At 45.2% G+C, this 13459-nt stretch overlaps 1 protein-coding gene across 2 annotated transcripts in view; it reads right to left on the bottom strand.

The window, feature by feature from the left end:
- Nucleotides 1–2170: 2170 nt before the first annotated feature.
- RNF24 (ring finger protein 24) overlaps nt 2171–13459 on the bottom strand; it is an 84658-nt gene continuing 73369 nt past the window's right edge. For both annotated transcript variants that reach the window (XM_074406305.1, XM_039479444.2), the window contains 2 exons: nt 5001–5080; nt 2171–3572 (listed from right to left, as the gene is read on the bottom strand). In XM_074406305.1, coding sequence (XP_074262406.1) covers nt 3434–3572; nt 5001–5080 — 219 coding nt within the window. In that variant the 3' untranslated portion in view covers nt 2171–3433. The remainder of the gene's footprint in view (nt 3573–5000; nt 5081–13459) is intronic.

Here is a 13459-nt window from a genome sequence, read left to right as displayed (position 1 = left end):
CCCGGATAGGCGAGCACAAACTCCAAGGACCTTATCTGCCAGGGACAGGCCTAACCAAATCATTCTTGGCAAAGAAAAGCAGCAGATGTCAACTTCTAGTGTCTGATGCCAACCCAACCAGGAATCAAATCAGGCTGGTTTTGTTCCCTGTTTCTGAAGCCAGCTGAGTTGAGCTGTCCTGCTAGCAACTACTAGATAATGATTCAGCCACCAGTGGAGTCCAGTTGGGGCTGAGTTATGCTCCACTAACACACAGCAGATTAGCAACATTCTATCTTTGAGTTGCTTAACACACGCACAAAGTATACCAGCCAGTAGTCCAAGAGCAGACCAGAATCCCCATGCATGTAAACAGTTAACAAGTCCCAGCAATTCCTGGAGAAAGATGTAGAAAGGGGTTCAAGTCTCAGCCAAGAGAGTATAAAGGGCTCCCTAACACATTCTTTAAAAAATGGATTTTCTGCCGGGCGCGGTGGCTCAAGCCTGTAATCCCAGCACTTTGGGAGGCCGAGGCGGGTGGATCACGAGGTCAAGACATCGAGACCATCCTGGTCAACATGGTGAAACCCCGTCTCTACTAAAAATACAAAAAAGTAGCTGGGCATGGTGGCGCGTGCCTGTAATCCCAGCTACTCAGGAGGCTGAGGCAGGAGAATTGCCTGAACCCAGGAGGCGGAGGTTGCGGTGAGCCGAGATTGCGCCATTGCACTCCAGCCTGGGCAACAAGAGCGAAACTCCGTCTAAAAAAAAAAAAAAAAAAAAAAAAAAAAATGGATTTTCTCTCAAACAAAACCCCTGTGATTTTAATCAGAATTAAAGGAGGATGTAAATTAAAATGCCTTCTATTTGCATATACAGCAATGCAGATGCACAGGAACATCCTGGTGGAGGACCCCAGATGCAGGGAGGAGATATTTGGGTTGTGTTGCTAGAAGTTGCAGGAACTACTGCTAGTGACACTAGGCTTGCTGCAGAAGGATGTCACACCGAGAAAAGGAGATGACTATGAGCAGAAAAAACTCTCACTGTTCCAGCTTCCAGCCCAATTCCAGCAGAAGGAATGCATTTTAAAATCACTCCACATTCACATGTGCTGAGAAGGTGGTTAGTGGTCCCTCATCTGGGCAAAGCAAACCCAAGCTGGTGCCGAGTGCAGAGTGCAGAGCATTCTTTTGCTTTCCTCTCCTCTCATGGCTGGAATTATCTGGGCTGTGTTCCCTGGTCCAGTGCTACGTATCAACCCCCTCAACATGCCTGTGGCTCTGACACAGGGAGATGAATTAATTTGCGTTTGTTCAAATACACGGACTTGGTGAGGCTGTCTTTTGTTAGTACTGATTCACAGGGACAGAAAAAGGCTGCAATTGAAAGACTAGAATCCTACAAAAGCTGTGAGCAGCAATAATTTGCAGTATTGATCATAGGAAGTTCCTCCTTTGAGGGGAAAAACATTCTCTTTCCTATTAGAGCCCTGTAACAGAGAGGTGACATCTGTTCCATGGCCATTCCATGGAAAATGGTGGCTGTTGGCCATTAGTGACGCTAGTCCAGAAGCAAGCCTCCTTCTGACACTGGTCACCAAAAACAGCTCACTATAAACTGAGTGTTTTGCAGCATTAGCTCTATCGTGCTATAAACAGAGAATGCAAAAAGACAGTGAAAGCAGGAGTGCACAGATAGTTCTTTCCATGGGTGCCAGACAGGCTAAGGCTTTCATATAAAAATATTCCTCACTTTCCTTGTCCTGTTTAGGAAGCAGTCCAGTTTGGCATACCACAACTAGGTCACACATAGGAAATGGCCTATTTTGACCAACTGGATTTGTAATTTTCCAAACTGGATTCTGTCCAGCACTTTTGTAGACTAATGGAAAATTTCCCCCATCTGACCCCAGCCACCTGAGCCAAGGACAGGTTCTCTCTCATAAGAGGATAGAGGTTGGATTCCAGAAAAAGAAATCCTGGAGTCATGCCACGAGCAAAGTAGCAAAGCTCCCTCCATCCGTTCTCCATGTCACATAGACTGTGTTCCTAATGAAAAACCTCCCCCACTCACATCTGTGGGATGGAGTGGAGCAAAGCAGTTGACGAGGAATTGAGGCAGGTGCTCCTAAGATGGAGGGAGGCAGAGAGCAGGGCTGTGGAAAAGAATATTCCATCTGACCTGCTGCTGCTTTCCATAGCTAATTTATACAATATTCACAAATCCTAATGGACTCTGAGTCATTTCTAGAAAAGTTGGACAGAAAGAGCCAAGAGCAGCATGCGTTTCTCTCCTATAAATACACTTTCAGTTAGTTTCGCAAGTCCAAATACTGAGGCACACACCAACGGTGGACAGCCCTGCAGGAGCTTCCTGAAACTATTTACAATTCCAAGTGGATCACTGGCTTCAGAATTACACAGAGATCTTATTTGGGATAAAGTGTTAAAAAGTGAATGACAGGCATTTGTTTTTTCTGAAGTAGAAAGAGAGACAGGGCAAGAGGGGGAAGAGATGGAAGGAGGAGGGGGAGAAGCCAGGCGATTGGCATCCCCCTTGTCCAGCTGGGCCAGGAGTATGGGCCATTCTCAAAAAGCCACTGCTCTTTGGAGCCACTTGAGTGGTTCACAGTGGCTCCCCCCTGAGGCAGTGGGCCCACAGCAGCTGCAATGAAACCACACTGCACATGTGGGGATGTGGGCAGCCCCCTGGATCACTCAAGAACAGTGTGGGCTCAGGGTCCACGCCCTGCTGGGGCTCTCGATGAGCCTCACTGGTGCATAGAAGGGGGAATGCTAAGAGGAAATGGCTTCTGACCAGGCTTTTCCAAGTGTATCTAATGCTTTCAGCTCAGATGATCTGACAGCACATGTTGTGATCTTGAGGGGGAAATGGGTGGCGAGGGACACTGCTACTCAAGGCCCTTGGGTTCCAAGATGGCCTTACCAAAAGAATATAAATGGGCCTTGTGGGCACTGCCTCACCAACCACTGGTGGCTGGTTATGCTGGTTTTACTTGACTCAAGGGCTGCCAGGAGGGTTTGCTGCTACAAAGGCCTGCACTGCCTGCACAGAAACCCATCCATCTGAAGGTGGGGGTGTGGCTTTAACGACCTGCTCTTAGTTCTCGTCTTTACCCTCCTGCTTGACACAGAGATGAGGCTCCAGGAGAGAGAGTGTAATGTAGTAAGAGACTCTCACGAAGTTTCTTGAGGCAAACCCGCGGGCTCATCTACTCCTCTTCTCTTGGCAGAGGGTGTCAAAGTGCTTTGGTTATCATTAAGACCCAGACACCTAGGTTCCCAGCTTGGCTGGCTCAAGAGTTCTTCATGAGGCAAAAGAAGTGGCAGCTGGTGTCCTCGGTAGAGAGCAGCCAATACAGACACCACTTGTGTTCTTCCTGGCTCCACATGGATGTTGTGTCCAGCAACAGTCTGATCCTTGTGGTAAGCTATACAATGTTCTCTGCCCCGGGGAGGGGCCCCTGAGGGGGTCCACGGTCCTGCTTACTGTGTAGCTGGGCCAACTGTAGAACTGGCATGTTGCACAGGGGACACACTTTACGAACCTCCAGCCACTTAATAAGGCACCTGCAGAAGGAGACACCACAGGGGGAAAACATCAGTCCTATGCTCATGGCACGGCTATTGTGTTGAACAGTGAACATATCTGTCACCCGGACAAGGTCTGCTGTATGGTCCAAGGAGCTCCCCAACTAGATGGTGAACAATGTCACCCCTTGGAGAGAAGGAAGAGACAGATGGAAGGAGGGGGAAGAGGTCAAGGGGTCAGCAATCCCCTCCTCCTTCTCCAGAGCTGCCCATCTTCTGTGTGTGAAGCCACACATCATATGTGATTCCCTCAGACTTCTTTTTTTTTTTTTTTTTTTTTTTGAGACAGAGTTTCACTCTTGTTACCCAGGTTGGAGTGCAATGGCACGATCTCGGCTCACCGCAACCTCCGCCTCCTGGGTTCGGGCAATTCTCCTGCCTCAGCCTCCTGAGTAGCTGGGATTACAGGCACGTGCCATCATGCCAATTTTTTGTATTTTTAGTAGAGACGGGGTTTCACCATGTTGACCAGGATGGTCTTGATCTCTTGACCTCGTGATCCACCCGCCTCGGCCTCCCGAAGTGCTGGGATTACAGGCTTGAGCCACCACACCCGGCCCAGCTGGCCATGACTTCTTAAAGAACAAAGTACACTGAGGAGGGAGGTGGGAAGTAGGAAAAATAAAATTTTCTAATAGAAATACAAAACACAAGGCCGGGCGCGGTGGCTCAAGCCTGTAATCCCAGCACTTTGGGAGGCCGAGGTGGGTGGATCACAAGGTCAAGAGATCGAGACCATCCCGGTCAATATGGTGAAACCCCGTCTCTACTAAAAATACAAAAAATTAGCTGGGCATGGTGGCGCGTGTCTGTAATCCCAGCTACTCAGGAGGCTGAGGCAGGAGAATTGCCTGAACCCAGGAGGCGGAGGTTGCGGTGAGCTGAGATCGCGCCATTGCACTCCAGCCTGGGTAACAAGAGTGAAACTCCGTCTCAAAAAAAAAAAAAAAAAAAAAAAAAGAAATACAAAACACAAAATTATAAGAGAAGAAGAAATACTAATATGTCTGCAGGAAGCGTAGGAGAGGGCCTCACATTACTATTTATATCCAGACTTTATGTTGACTTTAAATTTTTGATTTAAATACGTTTTTAGGAGATGGAGGCTCTCATTGGAAAATTCCAGCTAAAGAGCTGTTTATTGCCTGGGCTGCAAGTGCTATGGGCTCACTTGGCTCTCTGCCCATAGTCCTGATGTGGTGGTCATGTTCCACCATTCTGCTCTCTCCTAATGTCACGCATGCAAACACACACACATATCTCACCTGTAGGGTGCTGTCAACTTACTGCATTTCAGACCAATCATGAAGCCATCAAGCCTGTCTGGCATTGCCCTGAAACTTAAAAGAAGTTGGTCCCTGTCCCTCAAACTCGGGTCTCATTAAATAATTCCATACCAATACTTACTTTCTGTGGAAGGCGTGCTTACATGGGCAAATCCCCAACTCATCTCGAGGCTTGAAGTCTTCTAGACACACTGCACAGAGCTGAAAAACAAAGGTACAAATGAAGCCAAGTGTCTGCTAAGTACCCTTCCAGGTACAAAGTAGAGTGTAGGCTCCTGAGGCTCAATCATTTGAAAGGACTCATAACTCATTAGGCAAAAGAAACAGGCCCAGCCAGGTACGGTGGCTTATACCCGTAATCCCTGAACTTTGGGGAGGCTGAGGCAGGAGGATAGCTTGAGCCCAGGAGTTGAAGACCAGCTTAGGCAAGAGAGTGGGACTCTGTCTCTACAAAAATTTTGAAATTAGCTGGGCATGGTAGTGTGAGCCTACAGTGAGGCTGAGGATCCATCTTTCTTGATGGATTGCTTGAGCCCAGGAGGTCAATGCTGCAATGAGCTGTGATCACGCCACTGCACTCCAGCCTGGGTGACAGAGTGAGACTATATCTTAATAAAAAAAAAAAAAAAAAAAAAAAAAAAAAAAAAAAAAAAAGAAGGGCCAGGCACGGTGGCTCACGCCTGTAATCCCAACACTTTGCTTTGGGAGGCCAAGGTAGGTGGATCACGAGGTCAAGAGATTGAGACCAACTAAATGGCCTCAAGCAACATTCTTTTCCAGAGCTTCTGTTTCCTCGTCTGTAAAATGCATCAGTGTGGCAACACATGGTGTCCACGGGCACTGGTGAATGCCCAGGAAGCAGTATGGGAACCAAGCCCCTGGGCATGAAGGAGAAGGCCTCTCTCCAAGCTATGGAGACTAGTCATCGTCTGAGAGCAGTCCTAGCCCCATCTGCACATCTTCATGAGTTAATTTAGTGAGTCTTCACTAACTTTTTTTTCTTTTTTTGAGATGGAGTCTTGCTCTGTTGCCCAAGCTGTAGTGCAGTGGCACTGTCTCAGCTCACTGCAGCCACCGCCTCCTAGGTTCAAGTGATTCTCCTGCCTCAGCCTCCTGAGTGGCAGGGATTACAGGCACATGCTGCCACACCCAGTTAATTTTTGTGTTTTTAGTAGAGATGGGGTTTCACCGTGTTGGTCAGGCTGGTTTCAAATTCCTGACCTCGTGATCTGCCCGCCTTGGCCTCCCAAAGTGCTGGGATTACAGGCGTGAGCCACTGCACCCGGCCGTCTTCAGTAACTTTTTATATAACAAAGAGACACTAACAGAAGGACAGGGCCAAAGTGGGAGGCCCTAGGAACTATAAATAGCATGTTACTGCAAGCTGAACCATAAAAACGGGAGAAAAGATTGCCAGGGCTTGGGAGTCAGGTCTATGCTGCTGAGCAGATAGAGAACCCAGGGAGGCCCAGCCCTTTGGCACACCAAGAAAGCGACAGCAGGTTAAGCTGGCGGATGTGAGAGTAACCCTCCCTCAGTCCCACGCTTCTGAGGCACTGAAGGTGCCTCTTGCTTTCTATCTTCTCCCATCTGCCTATCTCCTTGAAGATGTGGGACAGGAAGAGCACGAGACGCTCATCCATTTGGACCTTTTTTTTCATTCATTCATTCATTCATTCTTTTTTTTTTTTGTTATGCATTGTTTTTTTTGTTGTTGTTTTTTTGAGACGGAGTTTCACTCGTTACCCAGGCTGGAGTGCAATGGCACGATCTCAGCTCACTGCAACCTCCGCCTCCTGGGTTCAGGCAATTTTCCTGCCTCAACCTCCTGAGTAGCTGGGATTACAGGCACGCACCACCATGCCCAGCTAATGTTTTGTCTGTTGCACTGGCCAGGTCTGTTGCACTAATGTGCTACTGCACCATTTCTCTCTCCTGCCCAGCAGTTGAACTCCTTCCTCCCTACTTGCTTCCCTATCCACTCCCAAAGATCCTGGTTCAGGCCAGCACCATTTCCAGCCTGGACTGTTGATGGCTCTGCTGTCATTAGTTTCTTAACCTGTAACATGTAACCAGTCTTCTTCAGTTATGTAACATCATCTAGGCAGGACATGTGGCTCTTGGTGCCCAGTGGCCAGTGCCGTGTTGGTTTTTAAACATCCTTGTTGAGGTAGCTTTCAGGGCCTTGCGTGTACAACAGACAGGATCTTCGAAGGAGGAGGAGAATGGATAACTCCCCACTGAGATGACAGGGGAGCAGGGAGGAGAGGAGGATAGGTGGCTGGCCTTGGCTCAGACACACTAGCTATGTGGCCTCTGCCCTCAGGACTCCTCACAGAGCATTGTTCCTTCATCTGTACAATAAGGACAAGACCTGCCCCACCCCACAGAGGGCTGTCATCAGCTCAGCTTAGGGGGCAGGGCTGAAGACACAGTAAGGCAGTCTACCAATCCGTTGTTTTTATTCACGTCTACATTTTATAATGGAAGCACTGTTCTTAAACCCATTTTTGTTTTCTGAAGGGAGGCTGAGAACAAGCTGTGGGTAAAGTAAGAATCCAGCAGTTTCAGCCTAGTGGTATCTTTCTGTGCCTCAGCTTCTCACCTGTCAAGGGGGAATGATGCCCCCATCCCTAGACTGTAATTGGCCATCGGGCCTTCAACAGCCAGTTTTCCTCCCAGTCCTGCCTTCCAAAACAGGGTCAGGACTGTCCTCTGGAGATTTAGCGCTGATCCTACTGAAGCACAGGTTGGATGAGTTGCTTATTTTTATTCACTTATTTTTCCAGGACTCAAAATTAGATTAGTAGCCTTTCCAAAATGGAGTTGCTATTAATAGGATAATGCATTACTATGTTCTGAATAAACAAATCCTAAAACTATTGCCTCCTGAGAAAACACAAGATAAACTCTGACATGTTAAATGCTAAAGGTGACCAAAGTCAATGGCAATCACAAAAAGAGAAAAGCATCAGATGACTTCCTAGAAGTTCTCTGAGAACCAAACTCATTTTACAACTTTCCTTTACAGATATTTTGCAAATAAACTTTCCCTTCCAGATTCAATGAGATTATTTCTCCAGTGTGACTTCCTATCACCATTCAAAAACTGAGATATGATTAATATACTATACTATTCACTCCTTTAAGTAATGGTACAATTCAGCAGTTTTTAAGTATATATTTCTGCAGCCATCGTTACAATCTAATTCCAGAACATCTACATCAAATGCCACCCACACCCAGAAAAAGCCCATATTCAGAAGCAGTCACTCCCCATTCTCCCCTTTCCCCAATCTCTGGCAACTAACTACTAATCTACTTTCTTTCTTGATGGATTTGTCTAATCTGAACATTTCATATAAATGGAAAAATATACTATGTAATCTTGCATGTCTGGCTTCTTTAGCATAATGTCTTCAAGGTTCATCTATATTGAAACATATATCAGTACTTCACTCATTTTCATGGCTGAATAATATTCCATTATATGTGTGTACTGCATTTTGTTTACCCATTTATCTGTTGATGGCCACTTGGGTTGTTTCTACCTTTTGGCTACTGTGGACAACGCTACTATAAACATTGCTGTACAAGTATCTGGTTGAGTCCTTGTTTTCAATTCTTTGGGGTATGTAGCAAGGAAAGGAATTGCTGGGTCATATGATAACTCTATGTTTACCTTTTTTGAGGAGCTACCAAACTGATTTCCAAAGTAGCTGTACCATTTTACATTCCTACCAGCAGTACATATGAGTTGTAATTTCTCCATATAGTCACTGATACTTAATTCTTGTCTTTTTTAGTACAGTTATCCTAGTGGGTGTAAAGGAGTCATTTCCTTAATGACTAACAATGGCGTGCTTACTGACTACCGCATATCTTCTCTGGAGAAATGCCTATTAAGTCCTTTGTCAATTTATTAGTTGGCTTTTTTTTATGATTATGATTATTATTTTTGAGGCAGAGTCTTGCTCTGTCGCCCAGGCTGGAGTGCAATGGTGCGATCTGTGCTCACTGCAACCTCTGCCTCCCAGGTTCAAGTGATTCTTCTGCCTCAGCCTCCTGAGTAGCTCGGATTACAGGCACCCACCCACCATGCCCAGCTAGAGACGGAGTTTCACTATGTTGGCCAGGCTGGTCTCGAATTCCTGACCTTGTGGTCCGCCCACTTCGGCCTTCCAAAGTGCTGGGATTACAGGCATGAGCCACTGCACCTGGCCTTTCTTTTTATTAAGTGGTATGGTAAGGGTTCTTTATATATTTTATTTTTTTGAGACGGAGTTTCACTTGTTACCCAGGCTGGAGTGCAATGGCGTGATCTCGGCTCACCGCAACCTCCGCCTCCTGGGTTCAGGCAATTCTCCTGTCTCAGCCTCCTGAGTAGCTGGAATAACAGGCATGTGCCACCATGCCCAGCTAATGTTTTGTATTTTTAGTAGAGACGGGGTTTCACCATGTTGACCTTGTGATCCACCTGCCTCGGCCTCCCAAAGTGCTGGGATTACAGGCTTGAGCCACCGCGCCCGGCGGTTCTTTATATATTTTAGACTGAAATCCCTTATCAGACAGCCAAATAATTTTGACAAAGGCATAAAAAGCATTTCAATGGCAGAATAATAGCCTTTTCAACAAGCGATGTTAGAGCAACTGCACATTCATAGGCATCAAAAACACATGCAACCTAAGCAGAAGCACAACCTAAAAACAACCAAAGCACATGACACCTAATGCAAAGCAACCGAAGGAAAAAATAGATAAACTGGACTTCATCAAACTAAAAAACTTTTGTTCTGCAAAAGATCCTGTTAGGATGAAAAGACTGGGAGAAAATATTTGCAGACCTTTTTATTTTGCAGGGTTCTTATTGAGTTCTAAGAGTTCTTTGTACATTTTGAATACCAGACCCTTATCAGATATAAGACTTGTGAACAGTTTCTCCTTGTGGGTTGCCTTCACTTTCAGGATAATATCCTTTGAAATATAAAAGTTTTTAATTTTCTTTTTGAGACAGTCTTGCTCTGTCACCCAGGCTGGAGTACAGTGGCGTCATCACAACTCACTGCAGCCTCAATCTCCCCATCTCAAGCAATCCTCTAGCTCCTCCAGCCTCAATCTCCCAAGTAGCTGGGATGACAGGCACACACCACCACACCCAGCTAATTTGTTTTTTTAAGTAGAGACAAGGTCTCACCATGTTGCCCAGACTGGTCTCGAACTCCTGAGCTCAAGCAATTCTCTTGTCTTGGCCTCCCAATGTGTTGGGATTACAGGAATGAGCCATGATGGCTAGACTGATGTGAAGCTTAACTATTTTTTCTTTGCTTGCTTGTGCTTTAGGTGTCATATCTAATAATCCATTGCACAATTCAAAGGTATGACGATTTATACATCTATGTTTATTTCTCCTTTTTTCTGTTTTTTTTTAGAGACAGAGTGTTGCTATGTTGCCTAGGCTGGGCTCAAATTTCTGGACTCAAGCCAGCCTCTCACCTCAGCCTCCCAAGGAGCAGGGATCACAGGCATGTGCCATGGCACTGGGCTCACCTGTTTATGTCTAAAAGTTTTATAATATTAGCTGATGCATTTAGATTTTGATTAACTGTTTAGTAATCTTTGTATACAGTATGAGGTAGATGTCTAAATTTATTCTTTTGCATGTAGATATCCAGTTGTCCCAGCACCACTGATTGAAAAGACGATTCTTTTCCCACTAAATTGTCTTGGCACCCTTGTTGAAAATCAATTAACCATAGATGTCTGAATTTATTTTTGGACTTGCAGTCCTATTCCACTGATCTATATAGCTATCAATATACCTGTGTCACACTAAATACTTTGTATAGTAAGTTTTGAAATTGGGAGGCGTGATTTCTCTAACTCTGTTCTTCTTTTTCAAGATTCTTTTGGCTATTCTGGATCCTTTACATTTCCATGTGAATTTCAGAATTCATCTACTTGTCAGTTTGTGCATAAAAAGGGCAGATGGGATTTTCAAAAAGGTGATTTGGTAAATACTTTGGATACTACCGCTAACTTTACAATATTAAGTTTCTAACCAAAGAATGTGGGATGTCATTCCATTTATTTAGGTTTTATTATCTTTTCAATGATGTTTTATAGTTTTCAGCATATAAATCTGGGCTTCTTTTGTTAAATTTATTCCTAGGTATTTTATTATTTTTGATGCTATTATAAATGAAATTTTCCTAATTTAATTGCTGGTGTGTAGATTTAACTAGTTTTTGTATACTGATCTTACTTATTTTTGAGACGGAGTTTCACTGTTGTTGCCCAGGCTGGAGTCCAATAGCATGATCTTTGCTTACTGCAACCTCCGCCTCCCAGTTTCAAGTGATTCTCCTGCCTCAGTCTCTTGAGTAGCTGGGATTACATTACCACACCCAGCTAATTTTGTGTTTTTAGTAGAGAAGGGGTTTTCCATGTTGGTCAGGCTAGTCTTGAACTCCCAACCTCAGGTGATCCGCCCACCTCGGCCTCCAAAAGTGCTGGGATTACAGATATGAGTCACTGTGCCTGGCCTGTATATTGATTTTATATCTAGGAAACTTGATGAATTCATTATTAGCTCTCATTGTTTTGCTTTTGTTTTTTTTTTAGATGGAGCCTTGCTCAGTCACCCAGGCTGCAGTGCAATGGCACAATTTCGGCTCACTGTAACTGCTGCCTCCTGGGTTCAAGCGATTCTCCCATCTCAGCCTCCTAAGTAGCTGGAATTACAGGCACCTGCCATCATGCCTGGCTAATTTTTGTATTTTAGTAGAGACAGGGTTTCACCACGTTGGCCAGGCTAGTCTTGAACTCCTTACCTGAGATGATCCGCCCGCCTCGGCCTCCCAAAGTGTTGGAATCATAGGCGTGAGCCACGGCGCCCAGCCTGACTCTCACAGTTTTTCTTAGGGTGTTCTATAATATTTACAAAGTCATGTCATCTGCAAATAGACGGTTTTACTTCTTTCCCATCTGAATGCCCTTTATTATTTTTTCTTAACTGCCCTGGCTAGACCCTCGAGTAACATGTTGATAAAAGTGGTAAGAGCACAAATTCTGTCTTCCTTATCTTAGAAGGAAAACTTTCAGTCTTCTACCATTAAGTATAGTATTAGCAGTGGGATTTTTAGAGATGCCCTTTATCAGGCTAAGAAAGTTCCCTCTATGTTTAGGTTTATTGAATGCTTTTATCATGAAAGAAGTCTGGGTTTTGTCAAAGGCTTACTCTGTATCCACTGAGGTGACCATGTCTTTTTTTTTTTTTTTTTGAGACGGAGTTTCGCTCTTGTTACCCAGGCTGGAGTGCAATGGCGCGATCTCGGCTCACCGCAACCTCTGCCTCCTGGGTTCAGGCAATTCTCCTGCCTCAGCCTCCTGAGTAGCTGGGATTACAGGCACGTGCCACCATGCCCAGCTAATTTTTTGTATTTTTAGTAGAGACGGGGTTTCACCATGTTGACCAGGATGGTCTCGATCTGTCGACCTTGTGATCCACCCGCCTCGGCCTCCCAAAGTGCTGGGATTACAGGCTTGAGCCACCGCGCCCGGCCCGACCATGTCTTTTGTTCCCCCATTTATTCTATTAATAAGGTGTATTACATTGACTGATCTACTTATGTTGAACCAATCTTGCATTCCTTGGATAAATTCCACTTGATGATGATATATAATCTTTTTTATACACTGCAGGATTTGCTTTGCTAGTATTCTGTGGAGGATTTTTACACTTATATTCATAAGAGATACTGGTTTGGCATTTTCTTTCTTTATTTTTGTCTGGGTTTGATATCAGGGTAATACTGACCTCTTAAAAATGAGTTGGGAGCCAGGCGCAGTGGCTCAAGCCTGTAATCCCAGCACTTTGGGAGGCTGAGGCGGGTGGATCACGAGGTCAAGAGATTGAGACCATCCTGGTCAACATGGTGAAACCCCGTCTCTACTAAAGATACAAAAAATTAGCTGGGCATGGTGGCACGTGCCTGTAATCCCAGCTACTCAGGAGGCTGAGGCAGGAGAATTGCTTGAACCCAGGAGGCGGAGGTTGCGGTGAGCCGAGATCGCGCCATTGCACTCCAGCCTGGGTAACAAGAGTGAAACTCCGTCTCAAAAAAAAAAAAAAAAAAAAAAAAAAAAGAGTTGGGAAGTGTTGTTGTTTTTTTTTTTAAATATAGATCTTACTCTGTTGCCAAGGCTGAAGTACAGTGGTGCAATCGTGGCTCATTGCAACCACAACCTCCTTGGGCTCAGGTGATTCCATCACTTCAGCCTCCTGAATGGCTGGGATGACAGGTGTGCACTGCCATGCTTGGCTAATTTTTGTATTTTTCGTAGAGATGGGGTTTCACCATGTTGCCCAGGCTGGTCTTGAACTCCTGGACTCAGGCAATCTACCCACCTTGGGCCTGCCAAAGTGGTGGGATTACAGGTGTGAGCCACTGTGCCTGGCCTCTTCTTGTCATTTCTTTTGAAGTCAAAGAATGAATCCTATGATAATGTCAGCCCTGTTGGAAGCTAGGCTAAGAACAGAAATTTACTGATTGGTCAGTTTATAGATACTTGAGTTTATCT

This window comes from Saimiri boliviensis, chromosome 9 (genome assembly GCF_048565385.1).
Source record: "Saimiri boliviensis isolate mSaiBol1 chromosome 9, mSaiBol1.pri, whole genome shotgun sequence".
NCBI classification, from domain to species: domain Eukaryota; kingdom Metazoa; phylum Chordata; class Mammalia; order Primates; family Cebidae; genus Saimiri; species Saimiri boliviensis.
The sequence above is the reverse complement of the archived record's forward strand: the minus strand, read 5'-3'. Positions and strand labels throughout refer to the sequence as shown.